Below are 21,229 nucleotides of genomic sequence, written 5' to 3'. Positions count from 1 at the left end.
AGCTCATTTTCATATCGTTTCCTGTCACTGTCCACCTGAGCGTTAAAATCTCCCATTTCTATACTAACTTTTTCAAAGTTAGTATAGATATATAAAGTTATATAGATAAGTTAGTAAGATAATCAGTCTTGTTTTTTCTACCTTTATGGATTAATGTATGACTTGCTCTGAAACTATCCATTCAGAATTTGCATGTTCTTACTAATCATCAAGACAACTCTTTTTTTACCAACTTCATCATTTCCATTCCAATACAACTTTCCACTTCCTCTAATATCTTCCTTACCCTGCCTTTTGACTTAGTTAGGCCCAAAATATCCAGTTCTCTTGCCTTCATCATATCTGTCAGTTCTTCGATCATACCATTTAGTGTTAAAATGTTAACAGATCCAGTCTTTAATTCTGTTATTTTTACCACTCTATTCTTCTGTTTAGAACATTTTGCATTATTTTTAGCCATACAACCTGCCCTGTTTCAAGGCTTATTGTTTCTGTTGAAAGCAACTTTAATCACTGCTACCAGCTTGCTAGGCTTGATGTAGCTTTTGTTGGAGCACTTACTAGTCTGATTCCTATCCTTTGACCTAACCGGCTACCTACCAGTAGTTAAACTACCGCTGGCGTAGCTCACAAGTCAATGGGACACGCAAGCTCTGTTATCACGACACAAATTTTATGTACTACCTTAGAGAAATAACCTTGATTTTGAATAACAGGGTATCTCCTGGTATAAACCCAACTTTACCTATAAAAAAAATAAAAAATATAAATTTCACCTAGATAATGATTTTTTAAAATAAAAATAATAACTAAAATATAAAAAAAAATTACTTGAACTTGATGTATAATGCAAATGCGGCACAACATTTTTTAGTCTCAAAAAGTATAATTTAAAGTAAACAAATATTTATAAAAATTTATACTTACTTCCTGGTGGAGTACAAACCTTATATGATGGATATTGCAAACTAATATGATACAGAATTATAATTTATAATAAACAGATCTTTGATTTATCAGGAAAATGTGTATAGTTTACAATGATCAGTTTTCTGTATGATGCGTACTTTTTTAAATTCAGAATATTTTTATTTCATACAGGAAACTTGAAATTGTACATTCGTTATTAATCACAATAAGTTTAAAACAGAGTTAATGATACAGTTAATATTATAAAAATAAAATAATGAAAATAATTTATGCAGCTTAACTTAAAAACATTTAAATATATATTAAACAAAATTAATTTTTATGTAATTGGAATTAAGACATTACACTAACTGTATTTATAATGACAAAAATATTGTTTTTTGGTTAACCAAAGGCTTAATTATAACATTTATTTTTAATTACTCACAGACGGTTTACATGGTGGGAAAAAGAAAGCTAAGAAAAACAGAGATGAATTAAGAAGCTTGTGGAAAAAAGCTATTAATCAACAAATTCTTCTTGTACGCATGGAAAAAGAAAATGCAAGATTGAAAGGTAAATTATTCTTTTTTGTTATTGGTTTTTGATAAATATGTTTCATTTATTATCTATCCAACAAAAGATAATTGAGAAATTACACACATTAGAATTCTTATAAATATACAATTTATTTACTGTTGAGTATCTTATTTAGAAAATAAATAAATTATTTGTCACTAAGGAAGTAATTCTGGTTCTAATGTTAATTTTATAATAACTAATGAAAATTAATTCAAAACTAAGAACTAGTTATGACAGAAGATTAAAAAATTAATAATGAACTTTATACAAGGATTATTTACTTCTATTACTTGCAAAAGGAAGTAAAAGCTTTTACTTTTAATAATGAATAATGACCCCTTCCTGTTCAGAATAAACTCACCAAGCAGCTTCTTGCATTTTACCTTAGAACAAAACGTTGTTACACTTTTATTACAAAAATGAAATACACTTTTGATACCACTCTTTGCGAGTAACTTTGATTGCAATATTGATTTTGTATTGACACTATTGACTTATGTCTTAACTGTTCTTTGCCATATGTTTTGTAGTTATTTATTGTTTTGCTTTTGAAACTAGCATAAAAATAAAATATGAGTCACAGTAATAATGTAAGACTTTATCTTAATCAAATCAGAGTAAGAACTGAAAATAAATAATTTCAAGTGAAATAATTTTAATATTTCTTTAAAAAAAATTTGTTATAAGAAAAGTTGTAGAAGCGAAAATAAAATATTTTTAAGTGAAATAATTTTTTTTATAAAAAGGAAATAACTGAAAACAGAATAATTCATAAAATCACAGTTTCTTTATTAAATCCCTGTAATATAATGACTAGTACTAGTCGATCATTTTAAGTTTGTGTGTATGTACCAAATATTTTAAATAATACATAGTAACTACTATGTATTATTTAGTGATAGATCATTTATTTTATTATTATTTATTATTTAGTGACAGATCAAACTTTATCTGTCACTTTAAATACAGGATATAATGTTATAATTATTGTGTGTTCATTAGTTTATTATGCATTTATTTTGTTTAGTGTTTGTCCAGTATTTTTATGTGATAAAAGTGATTTTTTTAAACAACACAGTGCATTGCTTTTTAAGTTTTTTCATACTGGTGTTTTCAACTTAGCATAAAGTATAATATACTAGAAAAATAAAATATTGACTGAGGAGTAAACTTGCAGATACTGTGCAATTTATTACAAGCCATTTAAGAAATGTATATTTGTAAATTTATATTATATTTTTCTAAATGTGATATCAAATAATCTGAAAAGAAGTCTATAAATGTTGTGTATTTTATAAATATAAAAATGCTAAAATTTCATCTAGTAAATACTTCATCTACAATGAAGATATAGTTAAAATAAGACTTTGCTTCATGTTGCCAAAACAAAGAAATTTTAGAATAATTAAAATTATCTATAAAAAATATTAAGTAAGCAGATAATTAATTTTTGTTGTATTTGAAACTCAGACATTAAAAATAGAATCTTCAGTTCGACTTTGGTTCCAGTTTGACTGTAAACCTTACAGCTGTATAGATTTTTTTTGAGGCAGTGTAAATTGTAAAATAAAGATTAAATATTTAAAACCGTTTGTTTTGTTTTGATTTTTATTTTATGTTTTTATAGCTCAAGAAGAAGTAGCATCAGAAAGAAGAATCAAGCTTGATTATGATGATCTTGCATCTTCTATTAGAGACAATATGCTTGTTTGGGACAGTATAACCAATAAGGATGCTCGCAAATGTGATCCTGAAATGGTTAGGCATGCTATTAGACAAGGTGGGATTGTGTTTTTTTGTATTTAATACATGCTAAATTTTTACATTATGTGATCTGAAATATTATAATACATAAACTAGTCATACTTTTATGACTTTAACTTATCTATATTTTGGTTATATATACCTATGAATTGTTTGTATAATGTAACGTTTATATAATTTCAAAGAATAGTCTTTTCGAATACAATGGAAAGATAAGTTATTACTCTAAAAAATATGCACAACCTGGTATAATTACACAGTAAAAATATGAAGTATAATTCTGAACCAGGTTTAATAGGCAGATATTACTTGTGATTCCAAAGAATTGTAAAAAACTATTAGAATTAATTTTCTCCCAATTTTTTTTTTTTGCTTGATGAATTAGTTCTCACCACAGACTCTTACAAAGAAGCTTGTATGTGGGAATATGGAAATGGAATTTTGTAGCATATGAAAAATGCCATACCTGACCAGGATTTGAATCCAGGTTCCCCGGATGAAAGGCTGAGATGTTACCACTCCAACACGCTGAGCAGCAATTTAATGAAAATAATATTTATTTCATTATTCATGTGTTCATTGTACTGGCATATACCCAATTATAGATATCATTACCATTTAAGATTATGAGAATGAAGTGATAGAAAATGTCAGATTGTTTGCTAAGAATTCAACCCAGCCTAGTTGAATAAAAGATAGAAAGAAGCATAACAGTATAATACATGCTAATTTATCTCATCTGTGGAATCAAAAATGGCAGCTTTTAATTCTTTGATTTATAGAGCCATTAAATATCTCGAACATAACAATTTAAAACTAAATTCCAAATTAAATACAATAAAGATTAGCAAATTATACTTTAATATCAAAAATAAAATATATTTAAAAGACAACATAAAACTATTACATAATGATTCAGAAAAATCTTATGTAAAAATAGAATTCAATCCATTTTATAGATTCTTTGATAAAATACGAGGGGGTGCTGAAAAGTTCCTGGCTTTGATATCTTGTGGTTGAAGTAGAAAAACAACTTTGGGCTCGTTTGAAATTTTAATATGTAACTACGCAAATATCAGGTGTTCAGGATTCGTACAATTTTTTCTGTTGCCAGTGAAAACCGAGATGGCATAGTCTCAAGCAAGTTTCTCATCAGTGAAGTTACAAGTCGCCATGACGTCATGAAGTTTTTGTTTCTCCAGGGAAAGTTAGCTAAGAACATTCACACTGAGAGAGAAGTATGCTTCCTACTGCACTGTGAAAACTTGGATATTTCGTTTCAAGATTGGCCATTTCACCGTTGAGATGAGCCCCACAGTGGGTGCCCTCAAATTGCAACATGCAATGCTGTCCATGAGTTAATACCGGTGAATAATCCATCAAAAAGATAGCCCAGATACTGGACATCTCCAGGGAGCATATTGGTTTCATTATTACTACAATCCTAGACATGCGCAGGCTTTCAGTGAAATGGGTGCCCAAATGTTTGAACTGTGATCAGTGGAAGGAACGTGTTAAGACATCCAAAGCTGTATTGCGCCATTTTGGAGCTCCAGAGGCTATTTTGACTAGGCTAGTGATTGAGGATGAAACTTGGCTTCACATTTATGATCTTGAAACCAAGGAACAGTCAAAATAATGGTGCCATAGCGGTTCCCTGCAGCCAAAGAAGTTCCGCACCCAGAAATCGGCCAAAAAAGTGATGGCATCTGTTTTCTGGGACAAAGACTGCATTCTGTTGGTGGAATATTTTTTACCTCAGGGATCTAGTATAACTGGAGAATATTATGCTAACCTGCTGGACTAGTTGAAGGAGGCAATTAAGAAGAAACATTGAGGGAAATTGGCCAAAGGGATCCTTCTGTTGCACGACAATGTACCTGTGCACACATCAACATTGTGGCTGACAAATTGACAATTCTGGGCTTCCAACTGGTCAACCATCCTCCCTACTCACCAGACCTAGTCCTTTTGGGCTATTATCTATTTCCAAATTTAAAGAAACACCTAAAGGGTATTCGTTTTGAGGAAATTGAAGATATCAAAGAGACTGCTGAGAGCTGGTTTCGCATCCAGTCACAGGACTTTTATTTGCACGGACTAGAAAAGCTTCAACAACGATGTACCAAGTATATCAGTCTCAGCGAAGAATATATTGAGTAAATGCATAATTTCAAAACACTGTCTCCATTCTTTCTAGGCAAAGCCAGAACTTTTCAGCACCTCCTAGTAAATAAAACTTATAATCTAACAACATACACGACCAACAATAATGTAATAAATTTTATAAACAACAAAGATCTTACTAAAATAATAAACTCTAAATATATAAATATCTTAGATTGACAAGGAGTTTATAGTTTAAAGTGTGAGGACTGCCATCTAGAATATATTTGTATGACCAACTGTTATTTTTCCATTAAAGCTAAAGAACTTATTAATAGTATAAAGAAAGGTTTTTTAGATAAATCCAATTATACTAAACACATATTTCAAAATAAACATAATTACAACCCTGATAATTTTATTAAAATATTAGATTTTTCAAATGATTTTTATAAAACCAGCATTCTTGAAAAATGTCATATATATTATTAAAACAATAAATTAATCAATTAATAAACCAAGTTTGAGGATATTTTATTTAAACAAATAATTAATAATTATCAAGTTACTTAACCTGATTATCTCCCTCCAACTGTTACTATTCTTAACAACTGAGACACTCTTATGTGACAGATGTAATTGTAACAGATGTGACTTTTATACTATGATGACTGGTTATTGTAATTTTTAAATTGCATTTTTTAAATTGGGAAAAAAAATTTTATCTCCTGAGGATGGTCAAATGACCAAAAGTACTAGAAATGATTAATATAAATTTGTTGGTAAGGTTGATTTTCATTTAATTCCTTATGTAATTAATTTCATATACCAACTGTGCCATGTTTGAAAAATTTATCTTTAAATTTTGACTCTTTTGAAATCAATGTCAAAATTTAGAGTTTTATTTTTATTTAACATATGAATAGCCGTAAAAAGGGAACAATACACATATGATAACTAATTCCTAAGAAAGAAAATGATAAGAAACTTGTATCTTAATAAAATAAGAAAAGCAATCCAAAGAAAGAACATAAAGAGGCTGATAATCTGATTATTATACCATGTGTTTCAAAATGAATATCGGGTTTTAAAGCTGTGTAATACTTCTCAATTTCACTTACATTGATTAATTATACATGTAATGAAAGAGAAGCTCAAACAGTTTTAGCTGTGCACAAGCTCATAAACTGTTTCCTGTATTTTACGCTTGAAAGTGCTAGTAGCAAAGATAGCGATCCCTGAACAGAAAGCGTTCTGTGTTTTGGAGTTTACAAAGTTTGAATCTTTATATACTGTTCAAATAATAATAAAAAATGGATCATGTGATCCATTTGAAGTTCTGTTGTAATTCCCCAAGTGACAATAGTATTCATTAGATGGTATAAGTAGTTTGAAACCACTGGCTGTATTTGTAAAGCGAAGAGTACAGGATGACCAAGTGTGTCCAAAGACAATGTTGAACGTGTAAAAGAATATTTTGTACGTAGTCCTAGGAAATCCATTAAGAAGGCTAGCCACGAATTAGCAATTGTAGTGACATCTGTGTGGAAGGTTTCAAGGTAACATTTACAGCTGCTTCCATATCGTTTACAGCTGTTACAAGCTCTAAAGCCTACAGATTACAGTTTGCGTACTAACTTCACAAATGAAATGATGCATCGTGACGATGAAGACTTCCTTTGACTTGTATTCACTAACAAATCAACATTTCATGTTAATGGAAAAATAGACACTCATAATGTGTGTATCTAGGGATGAGAAAATCCACACAAAATATTGCAGTGTAAATGAGACTCCCTTAAACCGAATGTTTTTTGTGCCTTATTCCAACAAGTTTACAGGCCGTTCTTTTTCGCAGAAGCAAATGTGTCTGGAATGAACCATAGAACTTTACTTGGCAACAAGATGTGCGCCTCCTTACTGGCATAACACTGTATGTGATCATTTGAGTGAAATTCTCCCCGACTGCTGGATTGCTCGCTGGGGACCAGTTGACGGGGCTTGTTTGCTGTGGCTCCACATTTGCTCTATGTAACCCTGTGTAATTTTTTTCTTTGGGGATTTATAAAGGATCAAGTATATGTGCCACCATTACCAGCTGACCTACCCAACTTGAGACATAGGATTTAAGCAGCTGTTGCATCAATTACTCCAGATTTGCTGTTTAAAGTATGGGATGAACTCCTATTAGTTGGATGTGAGTCTTGTGATGAATGGTGCTCACATTGAATACTTATAGAAAAACTGTTTGAGGATAAAGTTTAATTTTTGTGCGTAAGATGAGAGTATAGATTTATGTAACCTAAGTTTAGAATCAAGCCCTAAATATTTAATGTAGCAGACAAGCACACTACTACCACCTGTGTTACTGAGATGTGAGATGTGAGAACTGGATGCTGCATCTTCAAAGAAATTGTTCAACAACTGCCACTAAAATTATGTTATCCAACTGCGAGAGGATGAGTGTGATTGCTGGTTGCAACAGGGCAGCACACTTGCTATACAACTTACTCTATTATGGGTAATTATATTGTAGCAAGGGAAATTATCAAATGTGTTGACAAGTGTATAGAAGTAGATGGACGTAATTTTCAACACCTGTAAATTATGTAAGTATTTGCCAATAAATTATTATTTGTAGACTAAACTGACAGGGCCTCTTTTAAGTTGAACATTCTGTATAACTTCAATTTTATTGATGCGTCTTTTTAAATAACTTTAACTTAAAATTTATGTGTTTCTACTTATATATTAATTTTCAATTATTTTTTTTTCAGGTGTGCCTCGAAGTAAAAGAGGTGATTTGTGGTTATATTTAGCTCATCAGTATTGTGCTGCTAGACCTCCATTTGATGCATCAAAATTTCCAAACTACTGTGTGCCATATGAAAAACTTCTTAAACAACTTACATCACACCAGCATGCAATTCTTATTGATTTAGGTAAACAATCTTTTCTAGCTATGTTAAAGAATGTTGATTATCCTTTTTAATTATATATACATTAAATATCTATGAACTTTTATTATCTATTGACATATATTTAAATTCATGGGAGATTTAACATTACCAACAAATTTCTTATATTTTTTTTTTTCTGTTGTGCTATTCTTGATTATCTCCATTTATTTCAGTCCCAGTTTACGTATTCCGATCGATCTAATATATATCATGATAGTAGTCTTTCTTTTTCTGTTTAGCCTCCAGAACCACCGTAAGGTATTACTTCAGAGGATGAACGAGGATGATGTGTATGAATGTAAATGAAGTGTAGTCTTGTACATTCTCAGGTTGACCATTCCTGAATCAAGTGTAGTCTGATTCATTTTAAATGGCTTATTAGCTTGTAGATAAGGTACTTTAATCTCATATTCTGCTATAAAATTAAACCCAAAATATACTTTTTCTCTGATCCTAGATCTATTTAAAAAGTACATATATAAATAAAAACAAAATTTCAGTCTGATAAACAAACCATCAGACAGTTTTTGAGCAAGACGGTCTTATAAAAACTGCAAGAGGGAGGAGCATTCGTTTAAATTAATATAGTTTTCATTATTTTAGTATTTTTATTATGCAGTAATAGAATTATTTCAATCATGACTGAGGATGCAGGATCTGCGAAAGTGCTGTCATAAAAAAATGAAGGTAAGCTATGGCTTACAGTACAGAGGAATTATATGAATCTTAAAAAGATTAATTTCAGTAAAATATTATATATATTTTAATTCAAACCTATTGATCACTGTGCTAATAAAATTTAATATTAAATGAAAAATATAAACCACCAAAACATAATAAATAGGTAAGTTAAACTTAGCATATTAATTCCAAGAAGCGATTTTCACAGGCTCCTGTATCTTCAGTTATTAAATTCATCTTTATTTTGTGATATGTTAATTTATCGAAATTGGTTTTTGAGAATTTTGAAATTTGTTCTGGACAAGTACACAAATTCTGCTGTTCACTTCTAGGATTCCAGTACAGAAGGTGCAGAATCCTGTAAAAATGAATTAACAAATTAATATGATAATTATCTGTTTGTTAAATAAATGATAAAACACTTTATAATGTTATAATAACATTTATAATTTATTATTTTATAATGTTAATTACTTTTAAAAAATAAATAACTTTGCTAACTTTGATTGACAGTGATATACACCTCAGTCATACCAATTCATTGTAGTAAATGAATCAAATAAAGGATATAATATCTTTTATTGAATAGAGAATTTATTTTGATAAACATCACTGTCTCTCACCCACACAGTATATTGATAAATTCAATAATGTGCTCTTCAAATATCGTTAAAGTAAAATGTACATAAGAAATGCTCACAAACAGTAAAAATGAGAAATATAAGAATGTAAAAACTAGTTGGCTGAAAAATTTATATTAATGTTCATTTGCTCTGTAAATAATGTGAAACAATACACTAGTAAATGATTAGAAACAAGCAGTAGATAAAACTACACTAGCAATATAAAAATTCTACTAAGATCTTACTGGAAATCTAATGTTATGCTTATCATTAATCTGCTGGTATTCATTGAAGTGGCCTCAACCTTAGGAATTAGAACACACTTATGACTGTTAGAAGCAAGATTTCTGTTGGTGGAAATTTGATTATGAGAGTACACACTCTTTTAAAATTTAGACACCATTTAAAATAGAATGTTCTAGTAAGATGACATTATATTAAAGAAATCTGTTTTTCTCATTATTTTCTTGTGTATTAAAAATAATGAAAATTTTTTATGAATACTGTAACTTGTAAAGTTTAACATAATAATTTACACATATTATTTGATTTAATATAGTTATATGATTTATAATTTTTTATTTGTTACAGGTAGAACATTTCCTAATCATCCTTATTTTAGTCGACCTCTTGGCCCAGGACAGTTAGCATTATTTAACTTATTGAAAGCGTATTCATTGCTTGACCCTGAAGTTGGGTATTGCCAGGGTCTAAGTTTTGTTGCTGGGGTGCTTCTTCTTCATGTATGTAAAATTTACTTTTTACTTTATATTACATGCTATCATTAATCTTTTGATTCTTTTATTTATGTGTAAGGAATGTGTATGTGTACAGAGTGTATCATGAAGATCTGGAAAAGTTCAAACATATGTCCTAAAATACTTCGTTTGCGAATTACAGCTAGTAATGCGAGATTGGACTGAAACTTTTAGAACATTAATTAAGGAGCAGAATTAGTGATTAAGGTTTCTGACATGAAAAATCAAACTAAGTAGGTCCAAGAACTAGCTGTATCTGCAGTAGTTTTTGAGAAATCGGGTGAAAACCAATAAAGTGGGGTAAAATACCCTGTGTTCTATGTTTGATGTTCTATAACTTTGTGAAATGGGTAATAAACACATAAAACTTTTTAATAAAACTTGATCTGAATTTAATTTTGAACAAAATGGTGTAAGATAAATTGAATAAAAAATAAAAATAGTAACTATTTAGAAACAGTACACTAGATCAAAGTGCATTGTATGTACCAGTTTATAATAATAAATGTTCAAAAATGAGCCTGCCATTTTCAACACATTTCTTTGCAAGCTTCTGTACTGTTTTTGTTGTGCTTTTTAGTTTTTCAGGGATGTCCTTAAGTTGCTCAATTGCATCCAGATGCAAAAATTTAAAGGTGTTAAATCAGACAATCTTGGTGGCCAGGGTTGTGAACCTCCATGACTGATCCATTTCTCAGGGAAATGATTTAAATGAGTGGAAATGACACAGGACAAGTGGGGAGGTGTGCCATCGTGCTGGAAGTATATTTTTTATCTCAGTGCTAGAAGAACATCTTCAAGCAGCTGTGACAATTCTTCTTGAATAAAGTGCATGTAGACCTCAGTATTTAAGCAGCCAGGTAATATGAACAGTCCAAACAGCTGACTGTGAAGAAGGCCGATGAGGCCTTCTTGGCCACACCACCCAATGTCTGGCAATCAATCTTGATGTAAATTTATAGTGCATACATTGACACTAAACTGGTGTTGAAAATTCCCTTCCACCATTTTATGAGCATTTACTTCTGCCCATTATCCTCGTTGTGTAAATCATTGATACCATCTTGAGTGAAATTTGCCTCGTCGGTAATCAAAACATATTTGTAGTGTTGTTGATTTGTATTCCATAGGTTGCAGAACTCCGGAAGAAGTGGACCATCTCCTGGATGTACATGTTGGAACTGGCTGTTTATGTTAAGGATAAACTTGTTTTGTTTAATTGTCTTCCAAACTATCGAATGCGAAACGCTGATCTGTTTAGAAAGACATCATCTACTGATGCCTGGACTACGCTGAACTGTATCGATAATAATTTCATCAATGACAGTGTTGTATTGGACAGATTGTTTATAGCTGGTGTGATTACTAGGTAGTGAACCTGTTTCCCAAGGATTGCAAAAAGTGATACTATTGTTCTGGGATCTGGAATCCTGTGATTTGGAAAATGTATTTCATATTCACTGCAGCAGCTGTAGCATTACCATTACACGTACCCTAAAAACACCATATCACTGTATTCCACTGTTGTAAATAAGAGCGGCATTTCTTCAGTGACAAACTAATCGAATTTAAACTAAAATTCATAGAAAACCTTGCTAATGACAACAAAGTTCATAGTATCCAATATACTTAATGTAACTTATAGAATAATTTAAATACTAATACAGTATTGTGCATTGTAGATCAGCTGTTTTGATTTTATTGCCAACTTTGAAATATTTTTAAAAATAATGTATTGGTAATTTTTTCATTAATAAAAAAAATATTATCCAAGCAATTTGTATTTATTTATTTTTATTATACAGTTGTGTAATTTCTAGGTTTTTTTTTGTTTTTTTTAATTTTAACAGAAAATTTTGATTTTACAAGTTTCTCTCATCACCAAAAAAGAATCTTCTTTTTGTTTACATTAAAGTATTTTTTTTGACAAATATAGTAATGTACTATTTCTAGATAAAGTTCAGATTTTTTTCTTACTTTGTTTTATTCAACTTGCACCATTTTGTTTAGAATTAATTAAATTCTCTATAAGTTTTGTTTAAAAGTTTGTGTTTATTATCCATTTAACAAAGTTATTTATGTTAAACATAAAAAACAGGTTTTTTACCCCAATTTATTGGTTTTCATCACAAATTTCTCAAAAACTGCAGATATGGTTCTTGAAATTTTTTTTTCAGGTCAAAAACCATAAGAAAACACTAATTCTGCCTCTTAATAAAGTGCTAAAAATTTCAGTACAACCTCATTTCATCAGGGTAGCTGAAACCCAAGCAAAATCTTTCTCTAGCCATAACTCGCGAACAAAGCATTTTAGGACATATGTTTATATGTATAACTTTTTCCATTATTTTCTCAAGTATAATAGGTTGAGTATAAATAGGTTAAGAAGTCTCAGGAGATTTCATGATATATCTTGTATGCATATATATATATATATATATATATATACAGGTGATTCAAAACTATATAGCAATCTCTTGGAAGCTGATTCTATAGCTAAAAATAGGAAAATGTTATATAAACATGGCACAAAAATTCTTCATTAGTGGGTTAAAACTAGTGAAAGATTTTCCCTGGATTTCAGTTTCCCTGGGAAATGAAAACTTCCTAAAATTCATTCAGGGAAGGTAAATTAAGGGTGAATTTAGTTATTTCTTATGGTTTTTGACCAGAAATTATTTAAAAATGAGTCCCAGAACTGTACCTCCGTTAGCTTTAATGATATCTGATGTAAAAAAAAAAATTGCAGATAAGAAAATAAAACGTTTTGGGTCTAACATTTGTTAAATGGTTAATTAATTTGTATTTTTTTCAATTAGAAATGTAGAAAATTTAATTCTGAAAAGATTCATGTAAATTATGTAAGAAAAAATTGGATACAGGATATTGAAATTTAACTTTATTAACAGAACAGACTGAATTTTGAAAAAAACATTTTTACAGCATGAAATAACTAATTTTGTTCATAGGTTCGAAACAGCTTTTAACATAAATTGTAATTTAACTTTGAAAACAATGGAAAAATTACATTAAAAATTAGTGAAGGCATTATTAATTACCTTCAAAGTAGCTACAAGTTGCCCTCTGTTTTGTTCAATACATGATTTCCCTTGATGAATCCATAATAGTTTCTGCAGCTTCTATTATGCGATTTTGTAGTTTCTCTTGTGTGTAGATCCATTTTGAATAAACAGTTGACTTCATCCAACTCCATATAAAAAGTCAGATGGCATGAGAAATATCTTATGAAAACAGGTTTATTTCCAAAAAGTATAAGTACGCTTCACCTGTAAGCCTCCTTGGTAAGAAAAATGAACCAATCAAATTATCATGTAGAACACCAAACCATACATTAATTGAAAATGTATGCTGGAAATGTCTTGTTGCAGTCTCATGTGGGTTTTCATCCGCCCAAATATGGGAGTTTTGAAAATTTACTATTCCATTTCTTGTAAAGCATGATTCATCATTTCCAGAATACAATGAAAGAAATTGCAATTTTATACTCATTTTCTAGTTAACCATCAGCAGAATATCTTCCATTTATTATGATCTTATTATAATAAGTCTTGTACCTGTGTTACATGGAACGGGTACTTGGTTCCTCATGAAGTGCCCACCACACACTTGATTGTGAAATATTTAAATGCCATGATATCCATCTGGTGCTTGTAGTTGGCAATAATTGTACAGTATTTATTATTGCTTGTTCATTATTACGGCTTCTCACACTTCATTGAAGACAGTGTCAACTTGTTTTGGTTTAAAACTGCTGGTTCCTCTAAGTCATCTGCCCACAGCTTCAAAAGTTTTGCAAACAGGTTCTTTTTGATGTGGATAAGTATTACATTACTCTCAAACTGCAGCCAAACCATTCTTGTTTACTTGTTCATTCTTATATGAACAAAAAAATCTGAATCTTATTCATATGAATACATATTCTTATTGTCTACCATAATGTATTAAAGGAAATTTCACTAAATTTTGTAAAAACTGTCTTCTGAATTGTACATAGAATGTCATCGATACCGTAATACAGTACGAAAACCAACTTCAAGATTATTCAAACGCTTTCAAAAAGTTAATTGTTGATCAGCTGATATTGCCAACCTTTGAAAACAAATTAATTCATTCTGATAAGAAAATAATAAATAAATAATCAGCTGTTACTTCCAACCTATGGACAAAATTAGTTGTTTTAAAATTTACATGCTGCTAAAATTTTTTTTTACAGTTCAGTCTGTTTTGATTCTTAATAAAGTTAAATTTCAATATCTTGTATTCAATTTTTTCTTAAATAATTTACATGAATCTTTTCAGAATTAAATTTTTTTAATTTCTAATTGAAAAAAATACAACTTAATTAACCATTTAACAAATGTTAAACTCAAAACATTTTATTCTTTATTACTAATTTTTATGTTTTACATCAGATATAATTAAAGCTAATGGAGGAACAGTTCTGGGACTCATTTTTTTAATACTTTCAGTTCAAAAACTATAAGAAACAACTAAATTCGCCCCCCTTAATTTACCTTCCCAGAATGAATTTCAGGAAGTCTTCATTTCCCAGGGGAACTGAAATCCGAGCAAAATCTTTCGCTAGTTGTAACTCACAAACGAAGTGTTTTCAGGCCTATGTTTACATGAACTTTTTTACCTATTTTTAGCTATAGAATCAGCTTCTGAGGCATTGTCGTGTAGTTTCTTTTTCTGTATTTCTTTTTTTTTGAAAATTTTAATATTAAATGAAATATAAACCATCAAAACACAGTAAATAGAAAAGTTAATCTTCCATATTAATTTCAAGAATAGATTTTTGCGGGATCCTCATCTTCAGTTGTTAATAAATTAACTAAAACATATTTATTTATGATTTTTTAAGTTGTCAAAGTTGTTTGAAAATTTTGAAATTTGTTATGGATGAATATGCAAATTCTGCTGTCCAGTTCTGGAATGAAGTAATATTTAAAACATTGTGTTTTCTTTTGTTCTATTGTCATTATTGCAAACTGTTAGTTTGTATTTTTATGTTTTTTAATTAAATCATAATCTTCGAATGTGATTTGTGGTATATCATTTATATTTGTAAATGTAATATTTCTCAAGTATATTAATTTTTTTTCTTCATTATTACAAACTTCCAAAATTTCTAAATTATTTATGTAATTAATAGTACTGTTTGCATTCTAACAAATGATCAGATGTGTACATTAGATGTGTAGTAAGTATACCGTAAATCTTTTTTTAAATGTTACTGTTGTTTTACCAATATAAATATACATCTGCTGCATTTGAGTTTATATATTCCTCTTAAATCCTCTCTGTTATTTTTTTAAGTATTTTATAACATGATTATTTGGTTTATATACTTTTTTATATTTATTTTTATCATATTAGTAATTTTTTCTATTATTTTATTTGTGAAACTGTACTTTTAGTTAAAAACTATTATTAGTATTTGTTGTTTTCCTGCTGTTGTATTTGTGTATAAGTATCATAGTATTTTTAAATTCTTTCTATAATATTAATTTTATTTTAATTTCCACATTAAAACATATCCTTTAATTGCTCGTCATATTATTCAAATTATATTTTATGTTTTGAAATTTTGAATGATATTATGAGCATACATGTAAATTTTTCTGTCCAATACTGAAATTTTTATTGTACATGTGTATTATGTAATATACTATATAATATTACACGTATAATACAGAGTGATTTTTTAGTCCTGTTACCCAGTTGTTAATGTCTGGTAATTTTTTTCTAAGAAAGGGAAATTTTGTTTTGTGACACGAAGTTGGTAGTGCTACTCAACTGGTATAGATACGGCAGTGTGAGTTGATTCTCCTTGAGCTGTGTAAACTTTTGTGCCTTTTCCGGTCGTGTTACGAACAGAATGTCTTTTACCATAGAACGAGTTTTCATTCTTGAACAATATTTTGCTACAAAATTGTACGTGAGTGTGAAAGAATCATTTCAAATTAAATTAATTGGTGTTCCTCAACCAGAAAAAATGTCAATTTCTAGGCTAGCAAACCGATTTTGAGAGACAGGTATTGTTTGCGACAGAAAATGTAGTGGTCGACCAACTCACATGACAGATGACGTTTTAGAGAATGTGAAAACAAGATTGCTCAATTCTCCACAGAAAAGTTTACAAAAACTTTCCACGCTAGTTGGTGTGTCATATTTGAGTGTTCAGAAAGCTGCTAAAAAAGTGAAATTGTATCCGTATCACATACGATAGTCCAAGAGCTTCAGCCTCCAGATTTAAACAAGCGATTGCAATATTGCTGTTGGTTTAGGTCTCTCGTAAATGATAACAGAATCAAATTTTTAAACACAGTGTTCTTTAGTGATGAAGCTTGGATTCATCTCGATGGTTATGTGAACAGTCAAAACTGTCGAATTTGGGCGGTTGAAAATCCTAACACTTTACAAGACAAATCTTTGCATCCTGAAAAAATTGGTGTCATCGTTTAGTCAGACCCATATTCATCAAACAGACAATAAATGGTGAAGTACACAGGCATATTGTGCGCCAATTTGTGTCCCTCCTGGAACCTCAAGAACGGTATTGCTGGTTTCAGCAAGTCGGCGCTACATGCCACACGTCTCAAGAAACCATGGATTTTCTGCAAGAGTTCTTTGATGATCAAGTAATAAGCATGGGCTTGTGGCCTCCAAGGTCCCCAGACCTCACATCTCCTGACTACTTTTTGTGGGGCTATATTAAGTACGAGGCCTTCAGAAACAATCCTCACACTATTGATGAACTTAAAGTCAATATTACAGACGTAATCACGAATATTTCTACTGCAACTCTTAAAAAGGTTTCTGCTAATATGCTGAAAAGAGTCTGTGTGTTTATATCCGCAAGGGATGAGCATTTTGAGCATATTCTTTAACAATTATGTAAGTAATAGCTTTTTATTAAATCTCTTTTGTAAGTACCAAATACATTTTTTTATTCCACCTAAATTTCCCTTTCTTAAATTACAATTAAAATTGGGTAACAGGACTAAAAAATCACTCTGTAGTATATATTGTAGCCGAAGGGCTTCGATGGCTTGTAGCACTTTAAAAGCTTGTGACAGTCCTAAAAAAAGCTTTAAAACCGTGTGATAGGACTGAAAATGTGAGATAGCCCTGAGAATTGCTGTTAGGTCCAGAAGTTGATCTCCAGAAATGTCAGCTCGGCCATAGTTGGGAGATGCGGCTGGCTCATCCATTGAAATCAAACCAAGCTTCCCCTCAGCAGCAGTTGGGTCCCCTACTACAGCATGGCAGTGATGGCTCCCAGACCCCTGCATCGGTTGTCTTCCGCCGGTGTGGCTGAGGCAGTTGTCCCCGAGTGATCTCGAGGAGAACTCTCCAGCCTGGGCGATTGAACCCCGGTGAGCTGGGGTGGAAAGGTAGTGTCTGCACCCAGTGGTTCCCTCAGTGGGCTGGCTAGGCCTACTGCTCTGACATGTTGGCATCTGCCAGGAGGTCCCACATTGAGCTGGCCAGGGAACTTTATTTCTTCTTCCACCTTCTGCTTCTTCTCCAGGCGGTGGTCAACGACGAATCGAAAATTCGCTCTTTTATTGGAGCTTGCGAATGGTGGGAAAGCTGTGTGGTCAGCTACTTGTGGAGTTGATGCTTGTGCAGATGTATACATGTACTGTATTACTGTTGATATCTACTAGCAATGCGTTTGCCAAAATGAAGCTCGGCGTGTATGTGGCAACAGTATATTTATTCACCACTGCCTTTTACATTAAAGTTTGTTTTAAATCACCTGTACCACTCTTTGTTTTGGTTGCGATGCTTGTAAATCATCTGAGATAGAGTCAGCACTAGTCAGAGTTGCTTTTTTTTTAATCAGTGCTCATTATGCAACAAGTCCTGCAGTGAATAATGTGAAAGTAAACTTGTAGGAAGAGTGAATGTCTTCTGTATTGTGGTAGCTTGATATGCTGATGTGCAACAGTTTAATGAAGAAAGCGGCAGAAAGCTATTTTGCTTCTCAATTTCTTTTGAAAACTTGACGTTGGATGATATCCTTGTGAATGGTCAAACCATTTTTTTATAACTAGTGCCTCATGTCAGGTCACCTACAACCATTTAGTTATGACAATCAACATGCATACTTAAATCTTCAGAAACATTTTAGAGTTTTGTTCTGACTATTGATATTCGATTTTTTGTTGTAATTGTCAAATTGTTGAGTTGTTCCAGATCTGAACTGAACAGTACATGTTACAAGAATCTATATTGCGGGAAAAAAAGAAGATTACTGGGTCACAGGGCTTCTGCAAGAATAAAGAAAAAATAATCTTGATTTTATTTTTTTAAATGTATGAAATCATGTCTGTCTGTTGATTACTCCACAAATTATATTTAATTTTGTATTGTTTGTCTTTAGATGAGTGAAGAGCAGGCATTCTTAATGTTGCGTCACTTGATGTTTCGTAGACAATTAAGATCTCAGTATCTTCCTGATATGGCTGCACTTCAAGTTCAGTTGTATCAGTTATCCCGGCTGTTGCATGATACTTATCCTGACTTGTATGCTCATTTTGATCAACATGAAGTAAATCCTTCTTTATATGCTGCTCCTTGGCTCTTAACTTTCTTTGCATCACAGTTTCCTTTGGGATTTGTTACAAGAGTTTTTGGTTAGTATTAAAATATAGATTATTTTAAGATAATCTGTATTGTATTAATAATAAATTACTGGTAATAATTTCATATTACATTATGTTTTGTTAGCATCCTGAAATTAAAAATAATGCTGTCCTTTTTTGTTTTCAATTGAATTTGTATTTTTTGTATGCCATCAATTGCAATCAACATGATTAAAATTTGATAATCTAATGGAAATTGGTATAATGTAGTATTGCGCAGTGGTATTCATCTTTACTCTACTCCTTGTAATTTTTAGAATACTACTGTATGAGAAGTTCTATGTTTTATGAAATCAATAGATTTAAAGATGTGCAGTTTGCCTACATAAGGGCTCTTGATTTTTACTGTTATCTATGTTTTAAAACATGTAGAAGTAATTTACCTATTTTTTAGACTTATTCAAAGTTTAACCCCAAAAATAAATCATCTTCAATTTTACATAACAATCAATTTTTGTACATCAGATTCTAAAAGTATTCTCAGCTTATTTTAATTTTTAAGTTGTAATCTTTTTATCATTAGTTCTTTTGTTATTAGTTTTTTAAATAATTTTAATCTTATTAAATATTAAAAAAAAAATTAGAAATTGGTTTTTGTTAAAGTTACTTATTATTTAAATTTTTTGGAATAACATATTTAATAATTATTGTCAAATTAAATATTGTGTGATCAAGTACAGGGAAAATTGGATAAGAAATAGGAGATCAAATTTTCATGTAATGTAAATTAAAATTTAGTTAGCCCACCTTATGTTTGCTGATTGTTTTATTTTCGTTGATTCCAACTCATGAAATTCATAACCACATTGTTTCAAATGTTTGAATGTTATTCCTTTTACTATTTTAAGAGTGCATCTGCCAAATAAAAAAAAATATTTATTTTTACAGTTGTCCTTTTTTTAAGTAGATTTTTATTACAATTTTTTTTTTTTTTACTTAGTGTTTGTTGCAGAAAATTGGTATTTATAGCTCATTGTTGCCAAATTCATTTAAGATATAAAAGTAAATTCCTCACACAGATTGTTGCCTAAGCAGAAAATTTGTTTCAAATTCTTGTATATTCAAAGGAAGGCCTTTGGAATATAGAGTTTTTAAAATAGGTTGAAATTCCTGCATAATTTGAAAAAAAAACAACTTTGGTACTTACTGAACAGGTCAATATCCAATTATCATGTGGTTTTTAATGAAAGTTTGTTTTTTAATGGTTTTTTTAACAAGTATCTTGTGTTTACTCAAAAGAACAATTATTCTCAATGGTTATAATTAGTTCTATCTATGTGATTTTAAAATATAACTAAGTACTATATTCTATGAGGTTTTTTTAATTGTTATCTAATAATTACTATAATTTTTTTCCAGATCTTATCTTTGTAGAGAATGGGAAAGTTCTATTTAGAGTTGCATTAGCCTTATTAGGACAACATAAAGATGAACTTTTAAAATGTGAAAATTTTGAACAGATTATGGAATATCTTAAAACTACTGTTCCAAGCATTGACAAAAATACTGTTGATAAAATTATGAAACAGGTAATTGCAGAAAAAAATATTAAAAATTTCCTACAAGTGTACTCTGTATGTGCTTGGTTGTATAGAATTTTATTTTGTTTAGTTGCTTGTTTAGTTACATGCATTTCTTCATTCCATTCAACTCTGTGCTAGTCACTTACCCAAAACAAAATTCTTTCAACCTACATTTTCTATTATCTGTTAGATATTTTCTAATATTTGTCATCTTTTATTGTTTTTACTTTTTTTGCATCCTTCTCTAACTAATCTGGGATTATTTCATACATATTCACACAATCATTGCTACTGACTGTAATTGTAATATATATTCACGTAGCAAAAAGAAATTGCATTGTGTGCGTGTGTGTGCGGTTTCCTGTATCATGCACTTACATATTTTCAATGGACTCAAAATAAATCATCAACAAATGCCATACAGATAGCTTTGTTTTTTCAACCTATCTTTAAAATTAGGCAGTATGTTACGTGTATCTAAAATTACTTAAAGCTTAAGCTTAAAGATATTTTTGAAGAGTAAGTAAAGGTTTTCTCAGTATTTAATTAGTTTTAAAAGGATACTATTATTTACATTAATTCCAATAATTTAGTAAAAAGGTTTGCTCAGTATATACTCTTTTATTCACTTGGTTCTCGTTTTTC

At 30.3% G+C, this 21,229-nt stretch overlaps 1 protein-coding gene across 4 annotated transcripts in view; it reads left to right on the top strand.

Annotated features, from left to right (window-relative positions):
• The window catches only part of plx (PTB_TBC1D1_like and TBC domain-containing protein plx), a 344,267-nt gene that overhangs the window by 307,393 nt on the left and 15,645 nt on the right, over nt 1-21,229 (top strand). For all 4 annotated transcript variants that reach the window (XM_075368468.1, XM_075368467.1, XM_075368470.1 and 1 more), the window contains 6 exons: nt 1,360-1,485; nt 3,119-3,271; nt 8,139-8,303; nt 10,217-10,368; nt 18,800-19,052; nt 20,421-20,590. In XM_075368468.1, the coding sequence (XP_075224583.1) occupies nt 1,360-1,485; nt 3,119-3,271; nt 8,139-8,303; nt 10,217-10,368; nt 18,800-19,052; nt 20,421-20,590 (1,019 nt within the window). The remainder of the gene's footprint in view (nt 1-1,359; nt 1,486-3,118; nt 3,272-8,138; nt 8,304-10,216; nt 10,369-18,799; nt 19,053-20,420; nt 20,591-21,229) is intronic.

Source organism: Lycorma delicatula, chromosome 6 (assembly GCF_047948215.1).
Source record: "Lycorma delicatula isolate Av1 chromosome 6, ASM4794821v1, whole genome shotgun sequence".
Classification (NCBI taxonomy): Eukaryota; Metazoa; Arthropoda; class Insecta; order Hemiptera; family Fulgoridae; genus Lycorma; species Lycorma delicatula.
This window is presented reverse-complemented; position numbering and strand designations above follow the sequence as displayed.